The 26587-nt window shown below is 40.1% G+C and overlaps 1 protein-coding gene across 1 annotated transcript in view; it reads left to right on the plus strand.

Moving 5' to 3' along the window:
- MTMR12 (myotubularin related protein 12) overlaps positions 1–26587 on the plus strand; it is a 37223-nt gene that overhangs the window by 7275 nt on the left and 3361 nt on the right. Inside the window, exons 2-15 of the mRNA XM_083702668.1 lie at positions 2891–2945; positions 4972–5111; positions 6556–6628; positions 6999–7129; positions 9753–9846; positions 12783–12906; positions 14582–14657; positions 15325–15431; positions 16366–16490; positions 17139–17217; positions 18782–18852; positions 24113–24285; positions 24746–24913; positions 25846–26007. Of these exons, the coding sequence (XP_083558794.1) occupies positions 2891–2945; positions 4972–5111; positions 6556–6628; positions 6999–7129; positions 9753–9846; positions 12783–12906; positions 14582–14657; positions 15325–15431; positions 16366–16490; positions 17139–17217; positions 18782–18852; positions 24113–24285; positions 24746–24913; positions 25846–26007 (1578 nt within the window). The remainder of the gene's footprint in view (positions 1–2890; positions 2946–4971; positions 5112–6555; positions 6629–6998; positions 7130–9752; positions 9847–12782; positions 12907–14581; positions 14658–15324; positions 15432–16365; positions 16491–17138; positions 17218–18781; positions 18853–24112; positions 24286–24745; positions 24914–25845; positions 26008–26587) is intronic.

The following is a 26587-nucleotide window of genomic DNA, read 5'->3' on the forward strand; positions in this document are numbered from 1 at the left end:
CTTTTCTGGTACAGCTACAGCTCTTCAAACATGAAATAATACTCTAGCTGACCCTGCACAACTTTTTGCTCCCAGAGCTTACTTAGCTGGGATTACTTTAACATTTAAGTGGAACTTAAAATATTCAGGCATCCAAAATATTCAGGTGGGGAGTGCTGTTTCAGTGGTTATTTGACCTTCACTTTACATCCAGAGAGATAAGGTGTTCTAGATCTCCACAGACAACCAGAGGCTATCTATTCATTTAATGACGTTTATTGGTATTGTGCCAACTTGCTGCTTTGTGCATGTGATGCAGATGTCCTTGGTCTGTGTGAGATTCAGAATTTGGCATGAAGCTTTGAATACTGCAGAACCATTAAACAAAATAGTCAGGAAAACAGTTTCTGAAATATTAAATATATTAGCTATATAGGCAGCATTCTGACTAATAGCCCCATGATTTCAGAAGGTAAATGAGAAATCATATTTAAGGGTTGTAACATCCTAGTTCTTTGCCCTTCCCTACTTTGTTTTTAACTTGTCCAGTATGGGCATTTCCTATTACAAGCTAATTTTGCAGATTTTCTGTGAAGTAGAAAAGTGTTGCATTTGGCCAAGAAGGAAATAAGATTTTCCACATCAGTCTACTGTTTTAGGTTCAACAGTAGACTGATGTTAATGATGGCTTTTTCCCAGTATCTTAAAAACTATCAAGGTAGTTTTCATCTTAGTACAACAAGGTGAATTGCTGGTGGAAAATCAATATTTACCTTCACTTTTAGGTAAGATACTAGAAATGGGTCACACTATAATGGATTGCCACTAGCAATAAGGACATGAGTCCAGCTTGGACCAATGTTATCATGCATCATGTTTCTGATAGAGAAGCCAGCCAAGTACCTTTGGTAGAGGCACAAGTAGGTCATTAAGTCAGTGGCCTTAGCTCATTGTGTTTTCCCCTCTTTTTGCCTAAGCAACTAATACTGAGGCAGTATATTAGCTGAACTAACTTAAAACCCTCTGAAATTTTAGATTATTTATTAGATTATTTGCTTCCTTTAAGGAAGCAATTGGGAATGCAGTTGTCCTTATTGCTGGCGCTATTAAAAACAAAAGTAATCTTCTTTCATACCCAACAACAACTTCAGGAAACTTTCTCGAAAAGATTATAAATTCCAATAGTTAGGGAAAGCTTCCGGTATTTAGTCATAATATTTGTATAGCACATCTATTAACTGCTGCAAGAATAACTATTGCCAGGACATGGAAATCATTACAATCAACTATGGGCCGGTGCTGCAATGCAATTTGGCAAATGGCATTATTGAAAAAAGTGAAACAAGTAGCAAGAGGCCAAACCTTGGAGGTTCTTAAACAGGTTATAAATGGAGGTTGGATGGTCATCTGTCATAGATGCTTTAGCTGAGATTTTTTGCATTGCAGGGGGTTTGGGTCCCTTCCAACTCTTAAGATTCTGTGAAATTTTATGCAGTCTGATGTGACTTTATTGATAATACACACAATATGGTAGAACAGTGCCCATAGCTTGCAGCACAACCTGGCATTCATGAAGTACATATTTTAATTTTTTCCTTTTCCCGCTTCCTATAATTTCTAATTGTTGTTGATACAAAATACATTCACTTATGGTCAGCAATCTAAGCAATAAATGCTACTATACATTTCATATCTGTCATAACTCTACAAATTTTGGTATATGTATACTTAGATGAACATTTCTGAATATATTAACAAAGTTGTGTGTGAGTGTTTATTTTTTAATAAATTTATGTAATCGTTGCATGCCATAAGCACTAATGTAAACAATGCAACCATATCAAACAGTTCAAATGTGAAAATGAATAAAAGTTATGTTACAAAAAAAAAATGGAGCTGCTATGTTCTTGACATTTGCCTTACTTGCTAGGAAGTAAAGAACACTGTTGAGTGTTAACGGTAAATTTTTTATCTTGGCACTAGTTTGTTTATGCAACAAACATGGACTGTGATATTCTCCCAGCTGAAACAGGTTGTGAAACAGGATCTGGGCACTCCTGGTTTATTTGTTACTGGTGAAGCAGCAGCTGGGAATAGTGGTCCATGATGTAACTAATGTGAAAGGATTGGTTTTTTCCCAGTGGAGGAGAAAGCACAGATAGGTACCTGGAAAAGTAAAGGGCAGACTAATTAAAGTGCTAAGTTTTTTGGTTTTTTTAAGCCATTAGGAAAATAGGGAATGATGGCTAGTTGATGCAAATCCTAAAATAACAGTTACATGTATATATTGATACAAACTTAACACAACATCTTTTGCTGTTTGAACCAGAAAAGTAAAGATACTGTTAATTATGAATAGCAATGTGTTTGAGCCCTCAATGTACAACATTTCTGTAGATGGTAGGTGTGACCAGGAGTTGGGAATTGGCAATGTGGTAATGGTTTTCCTTTTTGAGTGGCTTGTGTAACTTAGGATAAGGGCAGGAGGACAGTGTGTTGTGTTTAATTCTACAGCCTTGGAACCAAATGGGGGCAGACATTCAAGTTGTCTTTCAGCTAATATTAGATGGCCAGAGTTTCAGTTTCAGTTAGAATATCCCAACAAAAACTAAACAGCTACTTGTGTGGTAAAATAGGAACTCAAATTCCTGCATAGTTTAAGTGGCAATCAACAAGAGAATAATGGTTTTCTTATCTTATAATAGCAACTTACACAGTTGCTTTCCTGTGTTCGTGTGTATGAACCCTTTGCTGGACTAGCTGCTTGCTTGGCCAATCTCTAGTTACAGTATAACTTTATTTGCCAAACAATATGGTACTTTGAACCATCCTAAAGCAATATCTGTTGGAAAGCATTTGAAACAGAGCTTTTTACTTCTGATTTGGACTAATGCAATGTCTTTTCTTCTAGGAGGTATATGTGAGGGAAGCCACAGGAAAGGAAGTAGAGCCAAATTTGTTGCCAGGTAACATATAGACAATGCTGTAGAATCTTATCAATGTTATACGCATGACCTGCCTAGAAGACCTGAGATAAAGGACATGCATCAAGATTTGTCCAACTGCATTTTTATTCTTTTGTAGAATGCCTCCACAATTTCTGTAACAGATGGTGAAAGTTGACAGTAACTATTAGGTTCACAGCAGTACTGTCTCTCTCAAACACCTTTCTTTTTTAAGGGATGAGGAAGACTGGCTCGATGTTTACTTTGCTACTAAGAGGAGCTGTGAGCCTTTGATGATGTCAGGGCTGGGAAAGTTTAAAGCTTTGTGGCTGAGAAAACTCCTGTGCCAATGCAAACTGTTGCCAAGAAAGAACAGTCTGGAAGCTTTGCAGAATGGTTGGTAGTCTACAACAGAGGCTGCCACTGTTTTTGGACCCATGGACATTTTGGAATTGTGAGAAAGCGCCTTGGGCGCCATCATAAAATGACTGCCATGGTAGACATGGCTGTTACCAAACATTCTTGTTTAAGGCAAAGTCTCTCTTTGGCAAGATACAAACCCAGAGAGAGAGAGAGAACAGCCATAGAGAGCAGAAACTCGGCTGAAGAGGGGCACACAATCTGAGAAAATGCAGATACGATCCACCCTTTCATTTTTCTCTCTTGGGTTGCTTCACTCTCCTCCCCACTTCCTCCGTGCATTGGGTCTGGCTGCTACTCCCACTTACCTTTTTCTGTCGTCTTCACTATTTTTACAAGGTGCTTTTCCTTCTTCCTGCTTGAAGTGAACTGAATCAAGCACCTGAGCAGCCAGTGCGCAGAGAACTGAGAAAGAAAGTGGGGAGGAGCAGCACACTGTGCACTTTCACTCCTCTCTCTATACTTTTCAAGGCTGAGATGGGCAGGTGTGGTCCTGCTCTCAGCCTGGAAAAGTTCATAGTTCAACAAGCAAAGAGCGTGACACGCTTCTCACTTCCTCATCTCTAAGTATTTCTCAAGGTTGTGATTATTCCCTTCCTACTTCGGAAGAGAGAAAAAGGTTGTGGGGGAATGTGGAGGCCTTGTGTGTGCTGGAAGGTTATTGCACATGGTCACCACATTAATGCATTGTCAAAAAGAACCCCCACATGGCTGCTATAGGAATTGATTGCAGCATCTGAGCACAGTTGCTACTTTCTTTGATATTTTTGGAGAAAGTAAGCAAGGGTGGGGAGAAGGAATAGCAACTTTATCTCTAAAAGATGTATAGAATGAAGACTACTGTCTTGTTCCTGTATGGTGAACTGCATCTGCCAATATTGCCTTGTATGGAGATATTAGGTGTAGAAACCCTATTTTCTGGCATCTGGCCACCCTTGTGGGTAAAAGGTTTAGTGGAGTTAAAGGCGGGTCCCAAATGTGAAGGAAGTTGAAGACTCTGCTTTGCCATTCAACTAACTGTAGATATGGGTAACTTGTGGGCCTCCAGATGTTATAGGACTACAACTCTCAGTGGTCAGGGATGATTGAAATCAATTAATATCTGGAGAGCTACAGGTAAATGAGAATAGGAAGGTAGTGGAAAATGGCTATATGTAGAACAAGCTTGTTTTAAAGGCTCCAGGTGTTAATGCAGGCACCCCAAACTTGGCCCTCCAGATGTTTTGGGACTACAACTTCCATCATCCCTAGCTAACAGGACCAGTGGTCAGGGATGATGAGAATTGTAGTCCCCAAACATCTGGAGGACTGAGTTTGAGGATGCCTGTGTTAATGGGCTTTAGCATCCTTCCTTCTATTTATGCAGTGTAGGTAACTAGCCATGTAATACAGAGCGTACTTAAAATATTGAAAGTGGATTTAATGAACACTAGGGGCTCTGTAATTTAGACCAATAATACTCAACAGCAGTCGTTGATTTAAATATTTCGCATCTGTAATTCAAGTACTCTTTCCTGCAGTGAAGTTACATGTGACAACTTCATTTGTAATTTGTTAGAGAAGCTTTGCATTAAAGAACCTGAGTAGTTCACTACACTGTGCTAAGAAGCATGTTGATTTCCATTAGGTGAACTGCTGCTTTGCGAGGCAAATATGGTTTTGAAGTACACACAAGATGATGGATCAAACCGTGGCACCTATGGGAAACTTATATGCACGAATTTCAAGATTTCATTCCTTGGTGAAGAACCTGCTTTGGAGGATGATGTAAGGAATCTAAGTTAACCTTAAGCTATCTTGTGAGTGTATCCTCTTCATTATATGGTGGCAGGCTGCCACAGAGTGCATTTAGAGTCCAGTCTAGAAACTGTTGAAGCAAGAATGATAGTAGCGAGATCTCTACTTTCCAGTAGTTGATGTACTAGTTGAACTGATAAGGACCCTCTGGGCTACAGCTGCAACCTGAGAATCCAGGAATAAAATTGATTTTAGCAATGCCCCAAGACAAATCTGACCTAATAAGGAAGGGTGATCAGATCCAGAATGAGTTGTATCCATAGTCTGTTGAGCTGCTTCCTCACCTAAAAAAATAAAAATAAATTCATAATCCATATAAAACAGTTTAAGCATTCTCACTCTGTCAGTCACTGATTGCAGGCACAGGTTCATGGACTTGAGCTTGGTTTACTGAAAACGAGAAATGGAGCATGCTGTAACTGGAATATGTTGACTTGCTCTGATATCACCTGACAACCTCTGCCAGCAGTTTAATGTAAATGCCAAATACCATAGGGCAAAATATTGAATCCCAAGGAATCCTACAGAATAACTTGCTTGAGAAGGAACAGTCTCCCAGTACCACCTTCTCAAGCCTACTTTCCAGTAAGCAGAACCACTAAAAATGGTGCCCTGAATCTTGCAAGGAAGTCCAGGAGGATACTGTAGTGGCTGATATTGAAAGCCACTGAGATGTCCGAGAGGGGCAAGAGTAATACTCCCTGTCTTTCTCCTAGCAAAGGTTGTTCTCCAGAGAGGCCCAAACAATACCTCAGAATTAGAGAGACCTGAAATGAGGGTGGGGGTTAGATATTTTCCTTCATCCAGCAGTGGCCAGGGATGACTGCCTGCCTGGCTCTGTATGCTATATTTAAATATTTTGCAAAACACCACTCTGGCCCATTTAGGTTGGAGTCTTAAGGTAGAGGTTTCCCTTAAACATGTAGCTTTTAGAATACTGGAGGTAAAAATGAGGCTTAACAATTGTCTTCAAATATTAAATGTGTATCTAGTTCTTTTAGGATGGGCAAGTTGCTGGTGAACAATTAAATTATCCACAGCTTCAAATCTGTAGCAATGTCAAAGCAGTCTCTGCTTTGTTTTTAGGTAAGATTAGATTGCACATTGACAGGGATGTGACATTAAAATTGGGCATTTTTAGGCATCAGTGGAGAGTAATGGATGTTTGTTGGCGCTCTTGGAAGACTGAGGCTTTGGAAATAGGAAAAAGAAACTTCAAAACTCGTAGCCACAAGTGAATTGATTAGACTGAGTGATAGTGACTGCCTCAAGGTCACACACTGAGCTTCATGGTTGAGAGTGTACCCTAGTCTTCCAGTCCTGTTGTTATGAACGTACCTTATACTTGCAATACAGAGTAAATGAAAAGACTAGTGTCTGTTAAGGAACACAAAATACCTTTTTCTTTTTTCAGGAACTAGAATTTTATAATAAAATCATTGGGGAAAATGACATCACTCTTCAGTGTGTGGACCAGCTTTATGGAGGTAGGCTGACAACTTCTTGTGGCTATTTGGTGTCAACTAAACAACTTATTTCATTTGGTGATCCTAATCTAAAGTTCAGTTTTGGTGCCACTTGTTTGAGTTTTAATTTGTAAATCTTATATAATGTGTCAAGATCACTTGCTATGAAGCATGTATTCCAACATATTCAACTCTCAAATAGCCTTGCTGGCCCAGATAGTTTTCCATTCCTTATATCAGGATGAATGTGTGTTACTTTTCAGCTCCCGTCATGGTCACTAATCTAAAATTATTGATAGAATTGTTCATGATAGAGAAGGGGTAGATTTCCTTGTTCCCTGTTCTAACTCACTGCATGGAGAAATGTTAAAACTATTTTCCCCTCTTAAAGTTTATGATGAGAGAAAGAAACCCCTGAATGGTCAACTGAGAAAATACCCAGAGACGATGATAATCTACTGCAAAGATCTCAGAGTGTTTCACTTCTGCTTGCGATACACCAAGGAGGAAGAAGTAAAACGGGTAACTGTAGCCTCAATTCCCTTTCTTTAGAACACAAACATTTGGGAGTAGCTGTGACAAAACTTTCATGAATAGAGTGACTAAGCTTTTTCCGTCGGGCATTTACAAAGTTTTAATGAGGATGTGCAGCATCTTGGTACACCCTTCTGAAAATTTCTCTCCTGTTGCTTTCATGAAACCTGGAAGCAAGTCAGAGTTGTCATGACATTTGAAACCTGAGTTCGTGGTTTCAAACAATGAGCAGTACCCAAGGTTTGTTCTTTGTTTACTGCTTGTAGATGGTTTGTAATAAAGAAAAGCATGAATCTGGGTTCAGATGTTGGAGCAAGCCAGATTCTGGCTTGTTTTCCAGTCACACAGGAGAATTGGGAAAAGGAGCACAGAGAAAACTTTTCACGTTCAACTATTATGAATAGAAATACAGTATTAAAATACTACTATTAAAAGAAATATGTAAATATAAAGAAAAACAGTAAAAGGAATACTCAGCTAGTGCTTTTATCCAGCATTGATACATTCATCACACACTGACAGATACTGTGTGAACATACGGGAAGTCTTGTTTCTAATGGCAGCAGTAAGCTTTTTTCATGTATTTGAATGAAAAATTGACCCATTTAGAGAAAGCGGGAGCACCCCAAATTAGTCGCTCTTTAAAATTTAAAAACTTAATACTTCAGAATTGCCACTGAGGATTTGGAAATCACAGGAAAATGGCATGCGGTGTTTGCATGTTCTGTATTCTCACAGAAGCCCTCAGGTGACTGGTTATATCTATTATAATATGTACAGTACCCAGTAGCATTAAAAGTGCAGTCTACATAATAGTGAAGCTTCTTTCCTTCGGTTTGTCTGAACTGCTTTGACACCATAGCCGTTGTTCAGATGTCGGGATAAAGAGCCTCAGGCTTGCTCCAGTACCTTCCCCCAGCTCCTGGTTCATGGTGAACATAGCTTGCTTGATTTGGATGTCCTTCCGGCAAACCAGGAAATAGAATGGAGAGGAGTTTGTGTTCATGCATGCAGCACCACCTCAATGACGAGGCCATAGTTTGGCTGTGGCTCCGTTTATACATTGAGTGCAGAAGCTAGAATTAAGTCCTTTTTACATCTAGTTCTGAACATTGCAGAAGTGTATATACTTGGTAATGACACACAAATTTATATTGGCTTCATCTGTTCACCCATGCAAGATAATATAGCTTCTGCCTATGTCGCATCATATAGTTCTACATTTAGTCCATTCTTTATGGAGTTGGTCCCCTACAGGGAGTTGTCCATACTCATGGGTGTATGGAGAGCATTGCAATAGTATAAGGGTTTAGACTGCACTGCCTTTAAGTTTAAAAAGTGACCTTATTATAGCTTGAAAATGTGTGGGAGTCTTGAACATTTAACTTTTCTCTGTTTGGAACAAAGGATACATCTAGAAAAGAATGGCTTCAGACTTCTTATTATCCAGGAATGTGAAGAACATGTGACTTGCCCTTTTAAAAATCTCTCACGCCCTCCTGTCAGTCATTGTCATAATGACATAGGGCGATTGACGTGGGTGGTTCCACTCTACTGTCAGCATTGGCCCATGGAGGTAGGGGGAGGTAGTAACTAAGCAAGATTAACCACCCTAAGTTCTAGCCTGCTTTCTGCAGGCATTAGCTGTGCAAGCATGTTGGCCATGAGGAGTTTGCATGCATAGTCAAGCCAAGGAGGATTGAAGTTCCTTGCCACCAGCTGATGCATGGGGTGGTTAACGTTTTACTTTCATGCCGTTGTACTGGACACATCTCTACCTGCACCACACCTAATGCTTCATATGAGGTCAGGTGTAGGGCAGATCAATGTGGTTTGGGGGGAAATGGTCTGGTGGGCAAAATGGGGAGTCTTGGTCAAGTCTGACTTGGGGGCTGGAGGGTCCCTAGCCCTTTGTGCTATATCCTGTTCTTTAAGCTTATCCCCAGTTTGTTTTTTTGCCTTCACCCAACAGAGTTTCTTTTCAACCACTTAGAGCTCAGCATTTTAACCTTAAGTATTAATTTCAAGCCTAAATAGATGGTTAATCTAGTTGTGATATATACAGTCTGCAGGTTCGCCAAACTGGGAGCCTTGTCAGTAAAAAGCTATCTAAACATTTTCCATAAGAATAGGGTCACCCTGGGCACAGACCAATTTTAATCTTGAAGGTTAATTTGTGCTTTCATCAGCTCGGGACTAGGCATAAGCTAGACCCTAAGAAAATACATAAAACATATGCAGTTACTCTCATACGCAGCTTCCCTCTTGGTATCCTTCACTCCAAGGTGGTATCCTTTGTCAGATGGTTGCTTCAGCATGTTCTGCCCTAGCCTTGATCTGACAAACCAGCTAGTCTGTTCTCCCTTCCTAGGATCAGCGTACCTTAAACATACTCCATTCCTTTCTGGGCGCTTCCTTTGCTTCAGTCGCAGAAAGGTGAGAGCTAGTAGCATGTTCCTTGCCTTCCTGAGTAGTAGCAGGGTTTAACTCATTCTTTTCTGCATGCCTCATTTGCCCCAAACAAGGAAGGAGCTTCTTGGTGACTAGACTTCCTTTCTGGCTAATCCTTGTTCTGGTTTATAAATGTGTTGATTTGTTGATCTTTTCTTAGATCGTCAGTGGCATAGTTCATCAAACACAGACTCCTAAGCTATTTAAACGCTTATTTCTCTTCTCTTATGCAACAGCTGTACCAAGTAAAGCAGGTAAGCATATATCTACTTGGTTTGGTTCTCAGTATAATTGGGGGTTATCTGTTGAAGCCAGTTTGTTCTTCAGGTGTTATAACTACTCATGCAGAAGTGGAATTTATGATACTGGCAAATGTCAAATTATTTTCCTTACTAAATTTGAGAAGTTAATGGGGATAAAACCATCCCCAACTTGTTTAGGTGTTTGGTGGTTTCATTTCCCATTCATTTCAATGGCAGTAGCTTGGTCATCTAAGTAGTAAGCTATTTTACTATGAATCATGAGATGTGATAAAATGCCCATCTGTATGGAATCAAAGAGAGGAACTTCAGTGGATGTCTGTATAAGTCTCTTCACTTTGTGCTGAATTCTCTCTCTTGCTGAAAAAAAGGATTTGCTAGGAAGGCTGCATGTCTGAATTTTTGTCCAAGTATTTTGAACTTATGAGAAGGAAATCAACAGGCTTCATTTCTGTGTGCTTGGATTCCTTATCTGGTAAATAAAACTAAAACTAAAAGCAGCTGTGTTTAGCCTGAGAATAACTGGGAAAAACCTTTCTGCTACTTCTAGCTGCTGAAATGATATAAATGTAGAGTGTGTGTGTCTGTTTTAATCAAGAGGTAGAAGCAGTGTCACTTCACTGTATTGAGGTGAAACTAACCAGGGGATAAAGATAAACTGCAACAAAGATCTTCAATTTCATATCCAAACAGCTTTAGGTAAAATCCAGGAAGGTACTAGGGCATCCATACAGTACTCTGTACCAGCTCACAGTAAGCACTCCCTAAGTTGTATGTAGCTGCAACGCAAGTGAAAACTATTCCAAAACATTTTGCCTATGTGATAACGTGGCACGATGTTAAGTCTTGCCCACAGTTATTTTCCAAGACTGAAGTGTGAATATCTTGGAATTGAAAACATACCCCATACCTACTTTAATGTACCTTTAAAACATTCTGTATTTCTTAAGCTGTAACTCTGGTGGAATCCTAGCCAGAGTGGATTCCATGATACTGTCACAAAGTTGAAGCAGAAAGGGCAGTGCTTCCCACCCTTGCTATGAATACGTGAATATCTTGGCCTGTTTTTCAAACCACTCCCAAAATGACAAAACAAAGTTATTTATGGTGGTGTGCAGCTTCCTGTTAAATGCTTCCCCATTTTGGTTAAGCCCTAGAAATATTTTAATCCAGTGGGCTTCTTGGTATATACTTCCTGTCTGTAGAAACATTGTGAATGAGAAGAAGGAAGGAGAATTTTTTTTTAATTGGTTGGTATTCTAAGGGCAGCTTCTCCCTTTTCGAAGAAATATATCCTGCATGATTTGAGTGTCCCTATGATTGGTCTTCATTAACATTACTAGTGTCCCACTGTTCGAAGGCAAAGCAGCTCCCTCATTGGTGTGTTTATGGCAAACTAAACACCTTGCACTTCATGAATGATACTATATATGCTCTTTCCAACATTGGGATTGTTTGGTTGCAGGAAAAAGGTTGGATGTGAAACAATGAGATAGTTATGCAGTCACTTCCCAGACTGCTGTTACACTAGTGTCTGACATCCAATAGCCATGTGTTTGCATATAATTCTTATGGCTAGACTGACTTGCTGTAATGCAATTTTTAAATGTGTGCTTGATTATTCATTCCAGGTTTATTCATATTTATCCATTCTTTTACATCGACATGCAATTCGTTCATATGTAGCTAATCTGTCCATATTATCAATACATGTGCTCAATGGAATCTTTTTGCGGCTCTTCCAATTCATCTAAAGAAGTTTTTTTTGCTTCTCATGTAGCACAGAACATCCATTTTTTTTGACCCCTTGAAATCTCGCACATTTCCGGAATATAATTTATTAAATTCAATTTCCCTAAATAACAATTTCTTTTTATTACTCTTGCTATAAATATCCTCACCTCGCACCAAAATGATCTTATCATTGGGCAGTTAATCAACATATGTACTAAGTTCGCATTTTTACTCCCACATCTCCAGCAGTTATCTGCACTTATTTTCTTCTGGAATAGTTTTGCTGGAGTCCAGTGGACTTTGAATATTTTCTGTTGAAAAAGTCTTAGTCTTAGATCCATAGTGGCTATTTCTGTTTCTTATACTTGACTCCCATATTTCATTTGTTATCTGTACCCCTAACTTTTCACTCCATTTTTATTCACTCCATGGTTTTTGTTGTATGTATCTTTTGCGGTTGATGTTTATATCAAAAAAATGATTAATTTTTTTTAAAAAAGTGTGCTTGATTATTTCTCATAACTGGCATTGTGATGTACTTACAGCTGCACTTAGAATTGTTTGACACTGTATTTTTTATTTCCACTGCTTTTTATGGAAATTCATCAAAAGTTTATAACCACCTAATTAGATTTACCAGTATGTGGAAAATCTGTATTGTGGATGTATTGGTATGAATTGAGACTACTGCTTTGAATAGCATATTCTGTATGGGCTTAAAAGTCTTCATTTTTAAACTTGCATTCCTGAAAATGTTAGGTTAGGAGGGAGTACTGATGCTTGCACAGACCATGTTGCAAATGGGCACATTTGCATCTGGATTTTTGGCAGTTTCTTTTTTTAGGATGCCTCTTTTGTGGCACTCCAAGCTATTCTTGAAGCTGACCTGAGTTCAAAAAGCAGTTTGAGGATATTGAAAGCAATTCAAAGAGGGTAAAGGGTTGAGCATGTAGAAACAGCAATTTCACTTTAAACTGCCAAGTTTTTGTGAGTTTCTCGCTTTGGGTTATGGGTGTAGTCTCTAAGTCAAATCAATAGCTTTGTGTAAATATGTTGAAATGCTAATTTTTACATTTAAATCACAAAACTAAATTCAGCCAGTCGTGTAGCTAAACTTTCTAGTTTCTTGCTAAAAACACCTCAAATGTATGCTCTTTTGTTAGTTTGGTTAGAACTAACAAATTATATTTTGATAGAAAAAAAGAATCAGACAGTGATGTTTGATTCTATTAACGACTGGCGTCAGGAACTGGAACGAACCAAAGGAAACCTGAAATTCAAAGCAGTGAGTTCCAATGAAGACTACAAAGTTTCTAAAAAGTAAGTATAGCTCACATACTATTGCTATTGAACAAATTAACAAATGTAAACTGCTTTCTTTTATATCTGTTCTCTAAAGCTGTGAACAGATTAATTTGAATAGCAATCTTTGGGAATTTATTCTCTTAAGGTGTTTGCAGTTGTTAACAATGATTAGGTTATTCAAACAGAGGTCCCCATAAATATATATTTCCTTTTTTATGGTAATTTTTATTAGTTTTCAATTGCAATCCATTAATAGCCTCATTATAACAATACCAATTTATAATACAATTATTAATACCAGTAGTTCAAATACTGAATTATATAATTTAGATAAGATGGCCCCCCACGTGCTAGAATTGACAGCTTGATTATTTGCTTTATTCCTGTGTTCCAAAATCTTAATTTCCATTACATTCGTCGTAATAATCCTTACACGACAATTGCAATATTAATAATTTCTATTTGTGTTGACACATTAAATGATTTATAAAACTACAAGTGAGGAACTCAACCTATATCCTTGTTCTTCCTGTGTGTGGCAATTATTCTGTTTGTGGTGTTTCTTGCTGTCCTTGTAAGATGTTATGTCTTTCTTTCCCCCGGTTGTTGCTGTTAACTATCATGCCTTGTGCGAATAGTTAGCAATGTAGTTAGGCAGTCCTAGAAGCAAAACTCAGGTTCCTAGGTAGGAGCTTGAAAGCTAGAATCTGTAAGATAGCCCCCTTTTTTTTAATGCTACTTATTCCATACACAGGGCTAGCAAAACAAACACAACTAAGTACCCTCAATGTGTGGATTGGCCAATACAGTGGTACCTCTGGTTGCGAACGGGATCCGTTCTGGAGGCCCATTCGCAACATGAATAGAACGCAACCCGCAGCAGCGCGTCTGCGTACACGCGGGTTGCGATTTGCTTCTTCTGCGCATGCACATGACATAAGTTTACGTGTCTGCGCATGCGCGAGCGGCGAAACCCGGAAGTAACCCTTTCTGGTACTTCTGGGTCGCTGCGGGACACAACCTGAAAAAACGTATCATGAAGCAAATGTAACATGAGGTATGACTGTAGTGTTTGTAGGAAGTGTTTGGACTGAGGGACATTTTGGACAAGCTAGACCTGCACAATAGGGCTGATAATCCACTTGAGTCAGAATGGAACCAGACTGGTTGGTACCTAAAATAATAAAGGTGGCAGAAAAGCTTGTAAACTGATTCATGAGGGAAAGCCAAAAGGAGTTGAGGAGCGTCGGGTTCAACCTAAATCTAGGGGATGAGAACATTGGTCCAATAGGGGGAGGGGTTGCAGTAGGCATTGGAGGTGCAGAGGTGATAGCAATTTATATAAACCAAAGTTCCATAAGTAAGTGCAGATGACATTTGGGGAGAGAAAGTGTATAAATGTTTATATTCTAATACTAATATTCTAATACTAGAAACCTAGGAAGCAAGCTGGAGCATGTTGTTTTAAAGGATGACATACATACAGGGAGTGTATCCCCTGGAGGAATGGGGAGAGCTATTAGATAGCTTGTCTCTGGATACAAACTCTGTAGTGGGGTGCAACATGGTGCCCTCCAAATATTGTTTGCCTCTGGTTCCTATTTTGAGAACTTTTAAAAAACTGTACAGTTCCTGTGGTGTTCCACATCATAAGTGCAAATTGCGGTTGACTTTTAATTAATGTTTTCAGGTTGCCAGCATACTTAGTTGTTCCCATGTCTGTCTCTGAAGAGGACCTTTCGGAATATGAAGGAAGAGGAATTCCAGTGAGTATATTCGTAGTCAAGAATTTATGGAAGACATGTATGGGAATGAAGTGAACTTTACACAGGGTGTGTTTAGGACTTGTTGTGGCACAGCTGAAGAATCTGAGTAATATATCAGATGAGTGCAGTTTAAGAACAGAAGCTGAGCAAGAAAGGAGACAGTTTTGTACTCCTGAACATTGGGTCATGCAATTTTGTGTGATGTTAATTTCTATCTATTCAAATAAGGATAAATGTTGGTACCACAGAATTCAGAATGCAATTTCTATACATTCTGTGAATGAAGTTGGAGAATCTTCCATGGTTTGGAGAACTGGAAGTGGAGCCTCGGGCTTTGCGCACTCCCACTTGGGAGATGTAAAAAAAGTGGCTTCCCTCAAACCAGACTTGGAGACTGATTCAACCTATGGCTTGTACAAACACGAAAATGAGTAGGCAGAAAGTACGTGAGCTAGAGGTTATCATATGATCATCTAACCTAACTCATGATGTTTAAAAATGATTGCAGCTTATTATTGGCATTCCTTAAGAAAACTAAATGTAATGCAGAAATGCTGTAGTGATCTAATATTCACTTGTGACATGCTGTTGTATGATGCACTTACTTTATAACAAAATGAATGCCCCTTGGGTAATATTTACTGATGAGAATAAACGTGTGTTGCAGATTTGGTGTTGGTCTTGCCACAATGGTGCTGCTCTCCTCAAGATGTCTACTCTGCCCAAAGCACAAGATGACAACGCTCTGCAAACACAGAAAATCTTCTTAGAGGAGTCAGTAGTAGCTTCTTCCATTTTTAAGTGTCTATGAGGATCTTCTCATCAGGCTTTATTTCACTCCTACTTTATATGCATGTTACAAACATTTGCCTATGACTATGTTCATTGTGCTATTACCACAAGGGTGATGTGAACTGCAGGTTTTTTCTCCTAATCTTGACTGACGTATGCAATGCAAGTGATTGTTTGCCATAGATGGCTGTTAATGTTGTTTATACATTCTTCTATGCATCCTGGACCAAAAAACCAATTGCTGACCCAAAGCACAATGATGAAATTCCCAAACAGCAGGACGCATCTAACTGCCTGTAGCTATAGGGCTTGTCTATAGGAGCAGGTCTAAATCAACAAACAAAGCCTATGTATCACTTTGTCTTCACCATTGGTTCTGTAAGCATCCCTGGAACTTTGAAGAGGAAGATTATAAACATGTAAAACACCACTGCCATTATAAAAAATAGAGGTACAGTTTTAACAATATAACTGGGAGATACAGCAAAGGCTCCAAGAGCTCAAGTAAATCTAGCATTGTTCCTCCTATCCAGAACTGAAATAGGTAACGTGGGGCCCTCCAGGTGCGTTGGAGTACAACCACCCATCAGCCCCAGCCAGCATGACTGATGGTCAGGGGTGATGGAAGTTGTAACACAATATCTTACTGGTGGCCACAGGTTCTTTATCCCAATTATAGAGTGAAAAAAACTAGTCAAGAAGACCATGTTGTTTTTTACCAAAGTAATTGCATAAAAACTGTGTTCTTGTTGACTGTCTTTGCCACTCATGCCATAGCTGATCTTATAATCTGAACCCTAGAAAACTGACATTTATATTGACATGTAAGAAATTGGATTGTAAACTTCCTTGCTTTTTAATTTTAAAATAGTCACTATTAAGCCATTTAAATCATAAGTTTTAATGTGTTTTTCAGTATGTATAAGACACTTGATAACCCTCCTTATGAAGCCATGAAAGTTGATGTCCTGTCAAGTAGTCTTCCGTCTCTGCAAGAGATCCAAATTGCGTACACCAGATTTAAACAGCTGTTTCTAATAGGTAAGTGGAAACTATATTGAGGGCACTATGGAGGAATATCCTATCTAGACTTGCTAAAGCAAAAAATACGCTTTTTCTCCAGTAACCACCCCACTGGCTGAAGTCTCCATTTGAAATTTGTAACTAAACTTGTATGTTGCTTTTCTGATACATGAAGTGCTGAGAGGAATTAGCTGTTTGCAAATGTGTGAACTCATGTAGTATGTCTAAAGCCAAAGATCAACAGTTCTACAGCACTAAAAGCCATAGCAAAATAGCACTTTACAAAAGAGAGCCACGTCTAACTTCACTACCCCTAGACGTATCTTCTGCTTCTGATACTACTGACTACCATATGTTTTTTCATTCTGTTTTCCTTGTTCAATCCTATCCCTTTGAGTTCAAGGAGTTTCTGTGATAACTTCCCACTTGCTGTCAGTGTCAGGCATTAGGTTCCAGTGCTCTACTACTTATTCATTTGAGCTGCTCTATTGTACTGATGACTTACTGCTCTGCTTCATGTTTTTTCCAGTGGGTGCAAACATAACAGTCAATACATATCTCAAATATCATTGTGCCTTTTGAAATCTTCTGTTCTTTTGATGTAAAGTACTTGAGTTGCCACCAGAAATAGCTAAAAACAATTTCTCTTCTTTTTTCTTTTTACAGATAACAGTACAGACTTTTGGGATACCGATGTGAAATGGTTTTCATTATTGGAGAGTACAAATTGGCTAGAAATCGTAAGGTTGGTGAAACCCTGCTTCAACTGTAGTGCATCTTAAAAAGTTAATGTCGTAATAAGCTAGCAGTGCCCAACTTAATCTGAATTAGCTCCAAGATGTAATCACCTGTATAAGATCAAACAATAACACAATGGCTTTATGGACTTCATATCATAATTAAGGCCTTCCATTTAAGTTAATGTGACAATTTTGTTCCATTCATGTAGCAGATGCTGAGTCTGACAGTCAATTTTTCCACCTCAGTTCCCTCTACAGCAGCATCAAGGGTCAGAGTTGGTCCCTTTCATATTAGAACACATAATTTTAGTTTTCAAGGATGAGTCTTCAGGCACATAACAAACACATTTCCTTATTACTGTACAGGAAAGAAAGCATAAAAACCTTGTAAAATACTAGCATTACAAATCTAAAATACTGTATTGATTATTGATGCAGAGCTGAGAAACTAAATCATTATTGCCTGAATCAGCAAGGCTAGAATTGGGCAGCAAAGTGATGTGAGCTTCCCAAATGAAAGAGTGAGGGGTGCTCAAAGAAAGGATTTATACCCAATGTTTCCTTTGAAGGAGACAGGTTAGAATTTTTTTCCTGTTATCAAAGAAAAACAAGACTATATTCCACAAAATAGCCAACTTAATGAAAAGGTTTGATAACTCATATACACCAAACGCACTTCATCATCTTTAATAATGTTACTAATGTGTTTACTATTAGCAAACAAAATGTTAGTAACATCTAATAACACTACATCAAATATAAAGAATTGAGATTTTTGGAAAACGTATCTGGATAGAATTTACATAAAACCTAAATAATACAGGAGTGTTTGGCTAAAATAACTGTATCAATGTTAAAAATAGCATTTGTTGTGAACACAGCTTGCTTCACTAAGCTATAAAGGAGGATTAAAAGTAAAGGTACCCCTGCCCGTACGGGCCAGTCGTGTCCGACTCGAGGGTTGCGTGCTCATCTCGCTCAAGAGGCCGTGAGCCGGCACCATCCGAAGACACTTCCGGGTCACGTGGCCAGCGTGACGAAGCTGCTCTGGCGAGCCAGCACCAGCGCAGCACACGGAAACGCCATTTACCTTCCCGCTATAAAGCGGCACCTATTTATCTACTTGTGCTTAAGGGTGCTTTCGATCTGCTAGGTGGGCAGGAGCAGGGACCGAACGATGGGAGCTCACCCCGCCGTGGGGATTCGAACCGCCGACCATGCGATCAGCAAGTCCTAGGCACTGAGGTTTTACCCACAGCGCCACCCGCGACCCTCGGATTAAGGATTAAGTCAGGCCAATTCAACAGGGGACATGAGGTTATTGGTTTAGTGTAGGAAATAAGGGGTACTGATATACCAGTCTGGTATGTAAGTCTGTGGCACATTTTAGGATGTTAGAAAAATAGAAAAATGCCCTTTATTCCTCTTTTAAAAAATGTTTAATTCTGTTCCATTGTTGTGAGAGAAATCAACTATAGGGCCTGTTTGTTGTGTCTGGAATCAGCCAAAATGGGTACAGAAGTGGGAGATGTTTCTCAGTTGTGCTAAAGCATTGTATTCATGTTCTAGGAGATGTCTGAGAAAAGCAGTAGAGATTATTGATTTGCTAGAAGCAGAGAATACAAATGTTCTCCTTATAGGTAAGTTGTGTACATCCTTCTTTCCAGTGTGCCTTCCACATAGCTGCTCTGCTCTAAGTAGCTGAATTGTAGAGTAGTTCTCAAACATATGTGAAGAAAGGAGTTGAGTTTCATGAACTGCATTCTATATTTAGAGTTGCCCTGGAATTATTAAAAGTTGTAAGGCTGGACAGTAGCTATGCTGCTGTTGCAATCCCTTCTCTAGTTGACACCTGACACATAGCCTTGGCAGGCAAGGGGATTCTTCAAAGAGGAAGAGTTGAATATTTAAGGTCTACAGCTGAGTACACTTCATATGTTAAATGTATTCAGAAGATCGTAAGCGAGGGGTTTTGAGCCTTACTCTGCAGTATGCTTGGAGCACAATCAAGCCAAAGCAGTGAATTGAAGGACCACTGACTTCAGTGGTAGATGGCTTCTTGCTGAAATAAAGACCTTAGCTTTGGATGGCACCCAGATTTATTTGCAGGTCTTCTCGCGAAGCTGTGCTATAGGTGCTTGGGCATTAATTTGCCATGAGCAGTTTTAAGATCTCATGGTGACTTCCTCCCCACCAAAAGAGAACAGGTCAAAATCATCTCAGAGGGAGCCCAGAGTATGCTCACTTCCCAAAATAGTTGTTTACAACCAATTGTTTTGGTGCTTGCAGAGCTTATTCTATGGGTATTGCAGTTGAAGTTTACTTTGAAGTACACAGCATGGGCTGTCAAATGGGCACACAAAATGCTTAATTTCCACAGTGCAGGTGCTGATTTTGCAGGTCCTTGTGGGAGAAGAGTGCATTTCACACTTGGGATGATACACTTTGTATAAAGCTTTTACAGCACAGTGCATTACAAGTTTGCTTATATGTTTGGTAATCTTTTCTAGAAGTTGGTTCAGTCATTTTGACAGATTATTTGCTAAACTCCTAGGATTTCTGGATATTGTACAGTGGTACCTCGGGTTACATACGCTTCCAGTTACACACTCCGCTAACCCAGAAATAGTGCTTCAGGTTAAGAACTTTGCTTCAGGATGAGAACAGAAATTGTGCTCCGGCGGCATGGCAGCAGAAGGAGGCCCCATTAGCTAAAGTGGCGCTTCAGGTTAAGAACAGTTTCAGGTTAAGAACGGACCTCCGGAACGAATTAAGTACTTAACCCCGAGGTACCACTGTACAAGGTTAAGAAAACAGTCCCTGCCTGCTGGCTTATAATGTAATATACTTTATGCAAAAGAGATGGGATAAAAATAGAGAACAAACTCTGGCAGTATTTCTTAGTTGAATTAAATGTCTGGCCAGGTGAGTTGGCTACTGAAGGAGTTGGTTCTGTGTAAGGAAGGGCTTTGGCAATTACTCCAAGGGATTGTAGATGGCCTGCTGCCTTTCCCCCCCTTTGCTGCAGCCAGGTGGAACTGCTAATTCATAGGTCTTGCGACACATAATTCAAACCACAACCCTAACTACTATTAATATTGACTGTGCATAATGTCTGTGGCAGTACATCTCAAGTCTAGTTTAGACAGAAGAATTAATGGTAGGGAGGAAATGCATGCTTCCATGGCGTGATATAAACTCTGATAAGTGACCAAGAGGCCATTGGTTGTTTTCAGAGATGGCTTTGGGCTATTGAAAAGTGCTTTTGCTTTTGTGAGGCAAGGTGGTTGATTCTCACAACTCTTTTGTTCCATAACTCCCAAAGGTGCATTTTTAAGGGGTGTGGGAGGGGCTGCACTAGATAGAAAAGTCTGAAAATTTGTGTGCCTAAGGTCACACATGCAGAAGTGTTTTCCACTAGCACGTATTTACCATTCATGGTCTTCGCCAACTCTTTTCCTAGATACAGGTAGGTAGCCGTGTTGGTCTGCCGTAGTCAAAACAAATAGTTCATGCATGTATCTGAAGACGTGTGCATGCACACAAAAGCTCATACCAATAAAAAACTCAGTTGGTCTCTAAGGTGCTACAGGAAGGAATTTTTAAATTTTATTTTCCTATAGTCTTGCTGGAATGGGTCTCATTTATTAAGCAGCTAAGATTTCAAAGAGCAAGCTTTGATTCACTAAATGCCTTAGTGCAATCCTATAATCATTTGCGTTGGAGTTACCATTCAACTCAGTAAGGTTTATGTTTTGGCTAAACATGCGTAGGATTGAGCTGTAGGTCTTACTATTTCTCACCAGCTCATTTACATTAAAGTGTAGCATATAAAACAGAATTAAGCACTCCTTGAACTGTAGGATTCCCTGTAGGATTTTTTACTTTTCAGTTTCAAAGGTGGCTTTCCATGTAGCATAGTTGGTGAGATCAGGATCCCATTGTTCTACAGTCTGCAGTTTTCAGCCTCGTGGCAGGTGGCGAGAGCTGTGCAAGCAGAGCAACATTGCTCCACTACCTCCTGAACATAGTGTTGCTGCCAGTTCCTGAGAGGGAGAGCTGCAAGGTGAAGGAGCTCAGCACAGTGTGGTGGTAGGAGTATTGGATTGGCTCCTCAACTGTGCTGAGCTTTCCCCCCCTCTCTGTTTCAGGAACCAGCAGTCACGCTCAGTGTTTGGGAGGCAGGTGAGCAGGGCTGCCCCACTGTTACTGGCCAGTCCTTTCCACTGAAAAGCCCACCTGCAGTCCCTGGATAAGCAAAATGGTACTACTTAGGGATCCAAGTTTGCTCTAGCTCTATAAACCATATTGAGTGAAATTATGGTTTATGGGGAAACATTATGTGCCTTAGTTTCCTCATATTTTATCTGTTCTTCCCTGGAAGATTTTTGTACCAAGAATTTGAGGTATATATGTCATGCCCTAAAGAAATGGGATAAGCCCTCTCTGTAAGTGGTCACTGAACTCTTTCATTGGGTTGATGCTTCATTTCCTGATAGTGTAACTCGGAGGTTTTCAACCTTTTTGAGTCCATGGCTTCCTTGACCAACTACACGTTTTATCTGGCACCCCTGTGGGGCTCAGGAGCCCAGTTATGTCATTCCTTGCTTGCAGGGCTGGCAGTCTCTCACCCTTTTTCAAACACCCTCCCTTGTGGAGTGTTTTCTCATCCTTCTCTCCTCTTCCCTCTCCATGGGAGTCCTCTGGGCAGCCTCTGCTGCTGCCCCTGGTCTCTGAGCTGCCCTCCCTGCCCCAAAGAGAGCTGCCTCCCAGAGGCACCATTTGCTTGGGAAGCCTGTAGCCAGGGCTGCTGCAACAACCAGCCACACAAGGAGGGACAGAGGCCAGTGTTGCCTGCGGCACCCCTGACCATCATTCAAGACACCCTAGGGTGCCATGGCACACTGGTTGAAAATCATTGGTGTAACTAGTTTGAGAGGAAACAGAATAAGCACCCTTGTGGAAGTTGGGTCTGTAAATCTTGGATACAGTGGTACCTCAGGTTACAGACTCCGCTAACCCAGAAATAGAACTTTGCTTCAGGATGAGAACAGAAATTGTGGCGCAGCGGCAGCAGGAGGCCCCATTAGCTAAAGTGGTCTTCAGATTAAGAACAGTTTCAGGTTAAGAACGGATCTCCGGAACAAATTAAGTAATTAACCCGAGTTACCACTGTAGATGTATGCATGCCTATGGGGTCTTTACTGTGGCTTTTTACTAAGTAACCTCATTACATCCTGAAATGTTGGCTTAGTTGGAAATCACTTTTGCATATTACTTTGAGATTTTATTTTGGCTGGACACCTGCATCTTCCTTCTGTCTCATCTCCTTATTTTCCTTCTTTCAGTGAAGACCCTGTTTTCTGCTGTCCCATTTTTCTCCACCTGTGAGTAGAGTACTGTTGGTTAGCCCTACAGATGGGTAGATTAGGGAGGCTGGCATTTAGCACTGTGGCTAATTGGTAACTGTGCCATTCAGCTAAGGCTGGGAACATTCATCCTGTCTGCATTTTTAAGCAAACCAACTCCCCAACAATTAAGTGCATTGACATAATTATCACTCTTCTCTGAATTTTGCCAGATTTATTGGCTTAAAGATTGCAGTAAAATGCTCACTTTGGCATAAAAGGTGTTTAGAAATGCATGCGTTGAGATATAATATGTATTTAAATACATATTTGGCACACTTAAGCATTGGATTATTGCACAAACAGGCTAGAACAGACTTATGAATGAACACATGGAAAACTGACACAGGCCAGAAATGGACTGATTCACCCCACCCCTACACTAAGCAAGCTCAAAACTGGCTACTTTTAAGTAGTTTTCTCTTTGGTGAAAACATTATGCAATCTTTCCAAACTTGCTTCTTCAATCCTGCATCCTGCACACATTTGTGTTCTTTTCTCATGCAGCATTTAGTACATTGTTTGAGGTTCTTCAGCTTTGTGTTATGACATCTTACTGTGATATGTGGTGCTGGGGTTTGCCTTGACCACTGTGAAATAGTTTCTGTGCACTGCTTTGGGAATCTCTATCCCTAGTTGACATAATCTAGAATGAAAGGGAAACATCTGAGATTTGTTCTACTAGTGAATATGAAATTTCACCCAAAGGACTATGAAGTAAAAATAGCCAAAGTACTGTGTTTCTGAGAAAGCAATACAGGCATCCTTCCACTTATGCACGATCAACTTGTGTGCAACCATGTATATGGGCAGTGATGGGGAATAAATAATTTAATTCATACTGGGAAATGGAAGGAGAGAGCTGGAGAATACATTTGGCTCATGAGGAGACCCTTCCCAGAGCCATAATTGGACTTTAGTGAAGGTGGAAAAGAGACTGGAGGACCAACAGGGCTTTGTTTACACTGCTCAGCCTCCTTGGCTAACAGCTGATGTGTGGGGTAGTGCAGCACCACTTTTGTCTTCCATGTCTCCAGCCTCCAGCCGCCCCCATGCAGGCATGTCTTCCAGCCTCCAGCCGCCCCCAAAGTTTCAGTTCCAGTTGTGGATATTTTGGGTACACTATTTTTTATATGGATTGGAGAAGAGATTAGCAAACAGGACACATAAAGTGTGCTCCCCACTTACATGATTTTCACATATGCATGTGTGGCCGCCTATATTTTGGTCACTACTACTACATCTAGTCACACTATGCTACGCTATGCTATTCTTGGTCAGTTTGTTGTAAAAGGTCTCTTAATAGAAAGGTGCAGAGTTGGGGAGGTTCAGTAAACCCCATTTGTCAAGAATCATGAAGTGGCCAATCCTTTATTGTAGGTACCAAGTTTTAAGTAGGAACTGTTAATTTTTGCAATTTATATGGTTCCTTCAAGTGTTTATAAAAGGATTTGTCATGTCTCAAATGCTTCCATTTCTTTTTATTCTTCAGAAGAGAATGCTTCTGACCTGTGTTGTGTAATCTCCTGCCTGGTTCAAGTTATGATGGATGCACACTGCAGAACTAAGCTGGGATTTCAGAGTCTTATTCAAAAAGAATGGATCATGGGAGGACATGCTTTTCTGGATCGGTGTAACCATCTGTGGCAAACAGATAGAGAGGAGGTATGACAAAATGAAATTCTTGAAGTCTTTGAGCAAAACCTTATCCTCTAGGATGGTATTAAAGGGGGAAGGCTGAGAATCATAATGGAAATACTGCATTCAGCTATTCAACAGTAACAGTGTAGTATGTTTTTGAAGTAACTTAATTTGGACTTTAGCAAAATGATAGTACAGTATGGTGGAACTCTCTACCTTAAGAGCCCTAAATAAGGAGCCTGCCTATGTAACATGACCTTTAGAAACCCTTCAGAAATGGATATGAGACTAGGCCAGGCCAAGACCCACAATTTAAAAAATAACTCCTTCTCATCCCCACCAGCCATACATAAGTTGACAAAGGTCAATGAGGAAAGGGTATTACATGGAATACCCCCTTGGGTAGGTTCAGTCTTGGTGAACTCAATGCATCAAATACCCCACGTAATCTATTGCATAATTTCTGGTTTTTTTTTCCTTTTAGGCACCACTTTTCTTGTTGTTCTTGGATTGTGTATGGCAGTTGGTTCAACAGTATTCACTAGCCTTTGAATTTACAGAGACTTACCTAACTGTCTTGTCGGATAGTCTGTACATACCAATATTTAGCACCTTCTTCTTCAATTCTCCGCATCAAAGAGACACTACCAGGGTATGTAGACTGGGGGCTGTGGGGAATTACAGATGGGTTGTCTTGGTGCAGCTGAATTCTCTTTGGATTTATGACAGTAGTACAATCAAGTGCCAATAAAAGTCTTGTTTTTATAACGTACAAATGCTAGTGTGTTTTTGTTTTGTTTCTGTGTATAACCCATTCTAACAATGGTATATAAAGTTGTGCAGTGTGTTGAATCACTGCCTCTTTCTGCTGGAAACCTTTTCACCCCTTCCCTGGCTTCTGATACCTCGCCAGACATTGCTCACATACTTTCCACTCTTTGCAGCCATGAAGGTTACTCTTCATATAATAAAGAGAACTAAAATTTTGGAATCTGTACAGACACGGTGTAGTATGTCTTGTATTGCACAGGCGTCAGTATGATTGAAGCAAACCACCTTCTATCCTATTCAGAGGGGGGACCCCCCCCCCAATTCTCTCCTTCAGTGCTTTCATGAGCTATAGGAATCCTGAGAGTGTCACTTCTCAAGGATGGATGTGAACAAGATACCTTGAAAGTTGTTCCTCTGCCAGTTTCAAAAGAATTATAATCTAACTGGGTCCTTCTTTGGAGGAAGGTTATACTTGAGTGCAATATTACCAGGTAGTCTCCCATCCAGACTGACCAGAGCTGTTTCACTTTAGATAACCCATGACTGTCATATGCCTTCAGACCATGTCCTGGATCAAGTAGATTTTCTGTTCGACTAGAATAGGTGTACAGAAACGCTTGGTACAGTAAAGTTATACAATGCCATGTTGAGAAATGTGTTCAAATCCTGCTAAGGCTACACAGACCAGAGAGGTGGTTGAGGGAGCTGAAATTGCTGAAGTAAAAATGTTACTTGCAGTAAAGAGCTAGTATGAACGGATGCTTATTAGAAATATATTCGAGATTCTAATTCTTGCCTGTTTTTCTTTGATAGTATGGAGGAAGCCTTAATACAGAAGGCACCAAACTTAGTTATCTTCACGTTTGGGACTGGTCTGTGCAGTTTGGACCTGAGGCACAAGCCTTGCTGAATAATCCTCTTTATGCTGAGAAGCCAAAACAAGATAAGAGTCAGAAAAAACCTACACGATTCAAGGTAAGGTGTCCAACTCTTATCCTCAAAACTATATCATTTTTCTGCCTTAGGTAAATAACTGCAAATAGTTTTCTCAGTGCCAATATCAAAAGCAAGGTTTACAGCTTATCTTGCTGCATTATTTTCAGCATCAGATACTTCAATCATTGCCATGATTTGCTGTCTTAATTGATTGCTATGAGTTAACCATATAAAGCTAAGTAAAATAGTGTTAACATAAGATTAGGTAAAGGGACCCCTGACCATTAGGTCCAGTCACGGATGACTCTGGGGTTGCGGTGCTCATCTCACTTTATTCGCCAAGGGAGCAGGCATATAGCTTCCAGGTCAAGTGGCCAGCATGATTAAGCCGCTTCTGGCAAACCAGAGCAGCGCACGGAAATGCCGTTTACCTTCCCGCTGGAAGGTATTTATCTACCTATTTATCTACTTGCACTTTGTGCTTTCAAACTGCTAGGTTGGCAGGAACAGGGACCGAGCAACGGGAGCTCACCCCGTTGCTGGGATTTGAACCACCGACCTTCTGATCGGCGAGCCCTAGGCTCAGTGGTTTAACCCACAGCGTCACCCGCTGCATCAC

This window comes from Podarcis gaigeae (genome assembly GCF_964106915.1).
Source record: "Podarcis gaigeae genome assembly, chromosome: 11".
NCBI lineage: Eukaryota > Metazoa > Chordata > Lepidosauria > Squamata > Lacertidae > Podarcis > Podarcis gaigeae.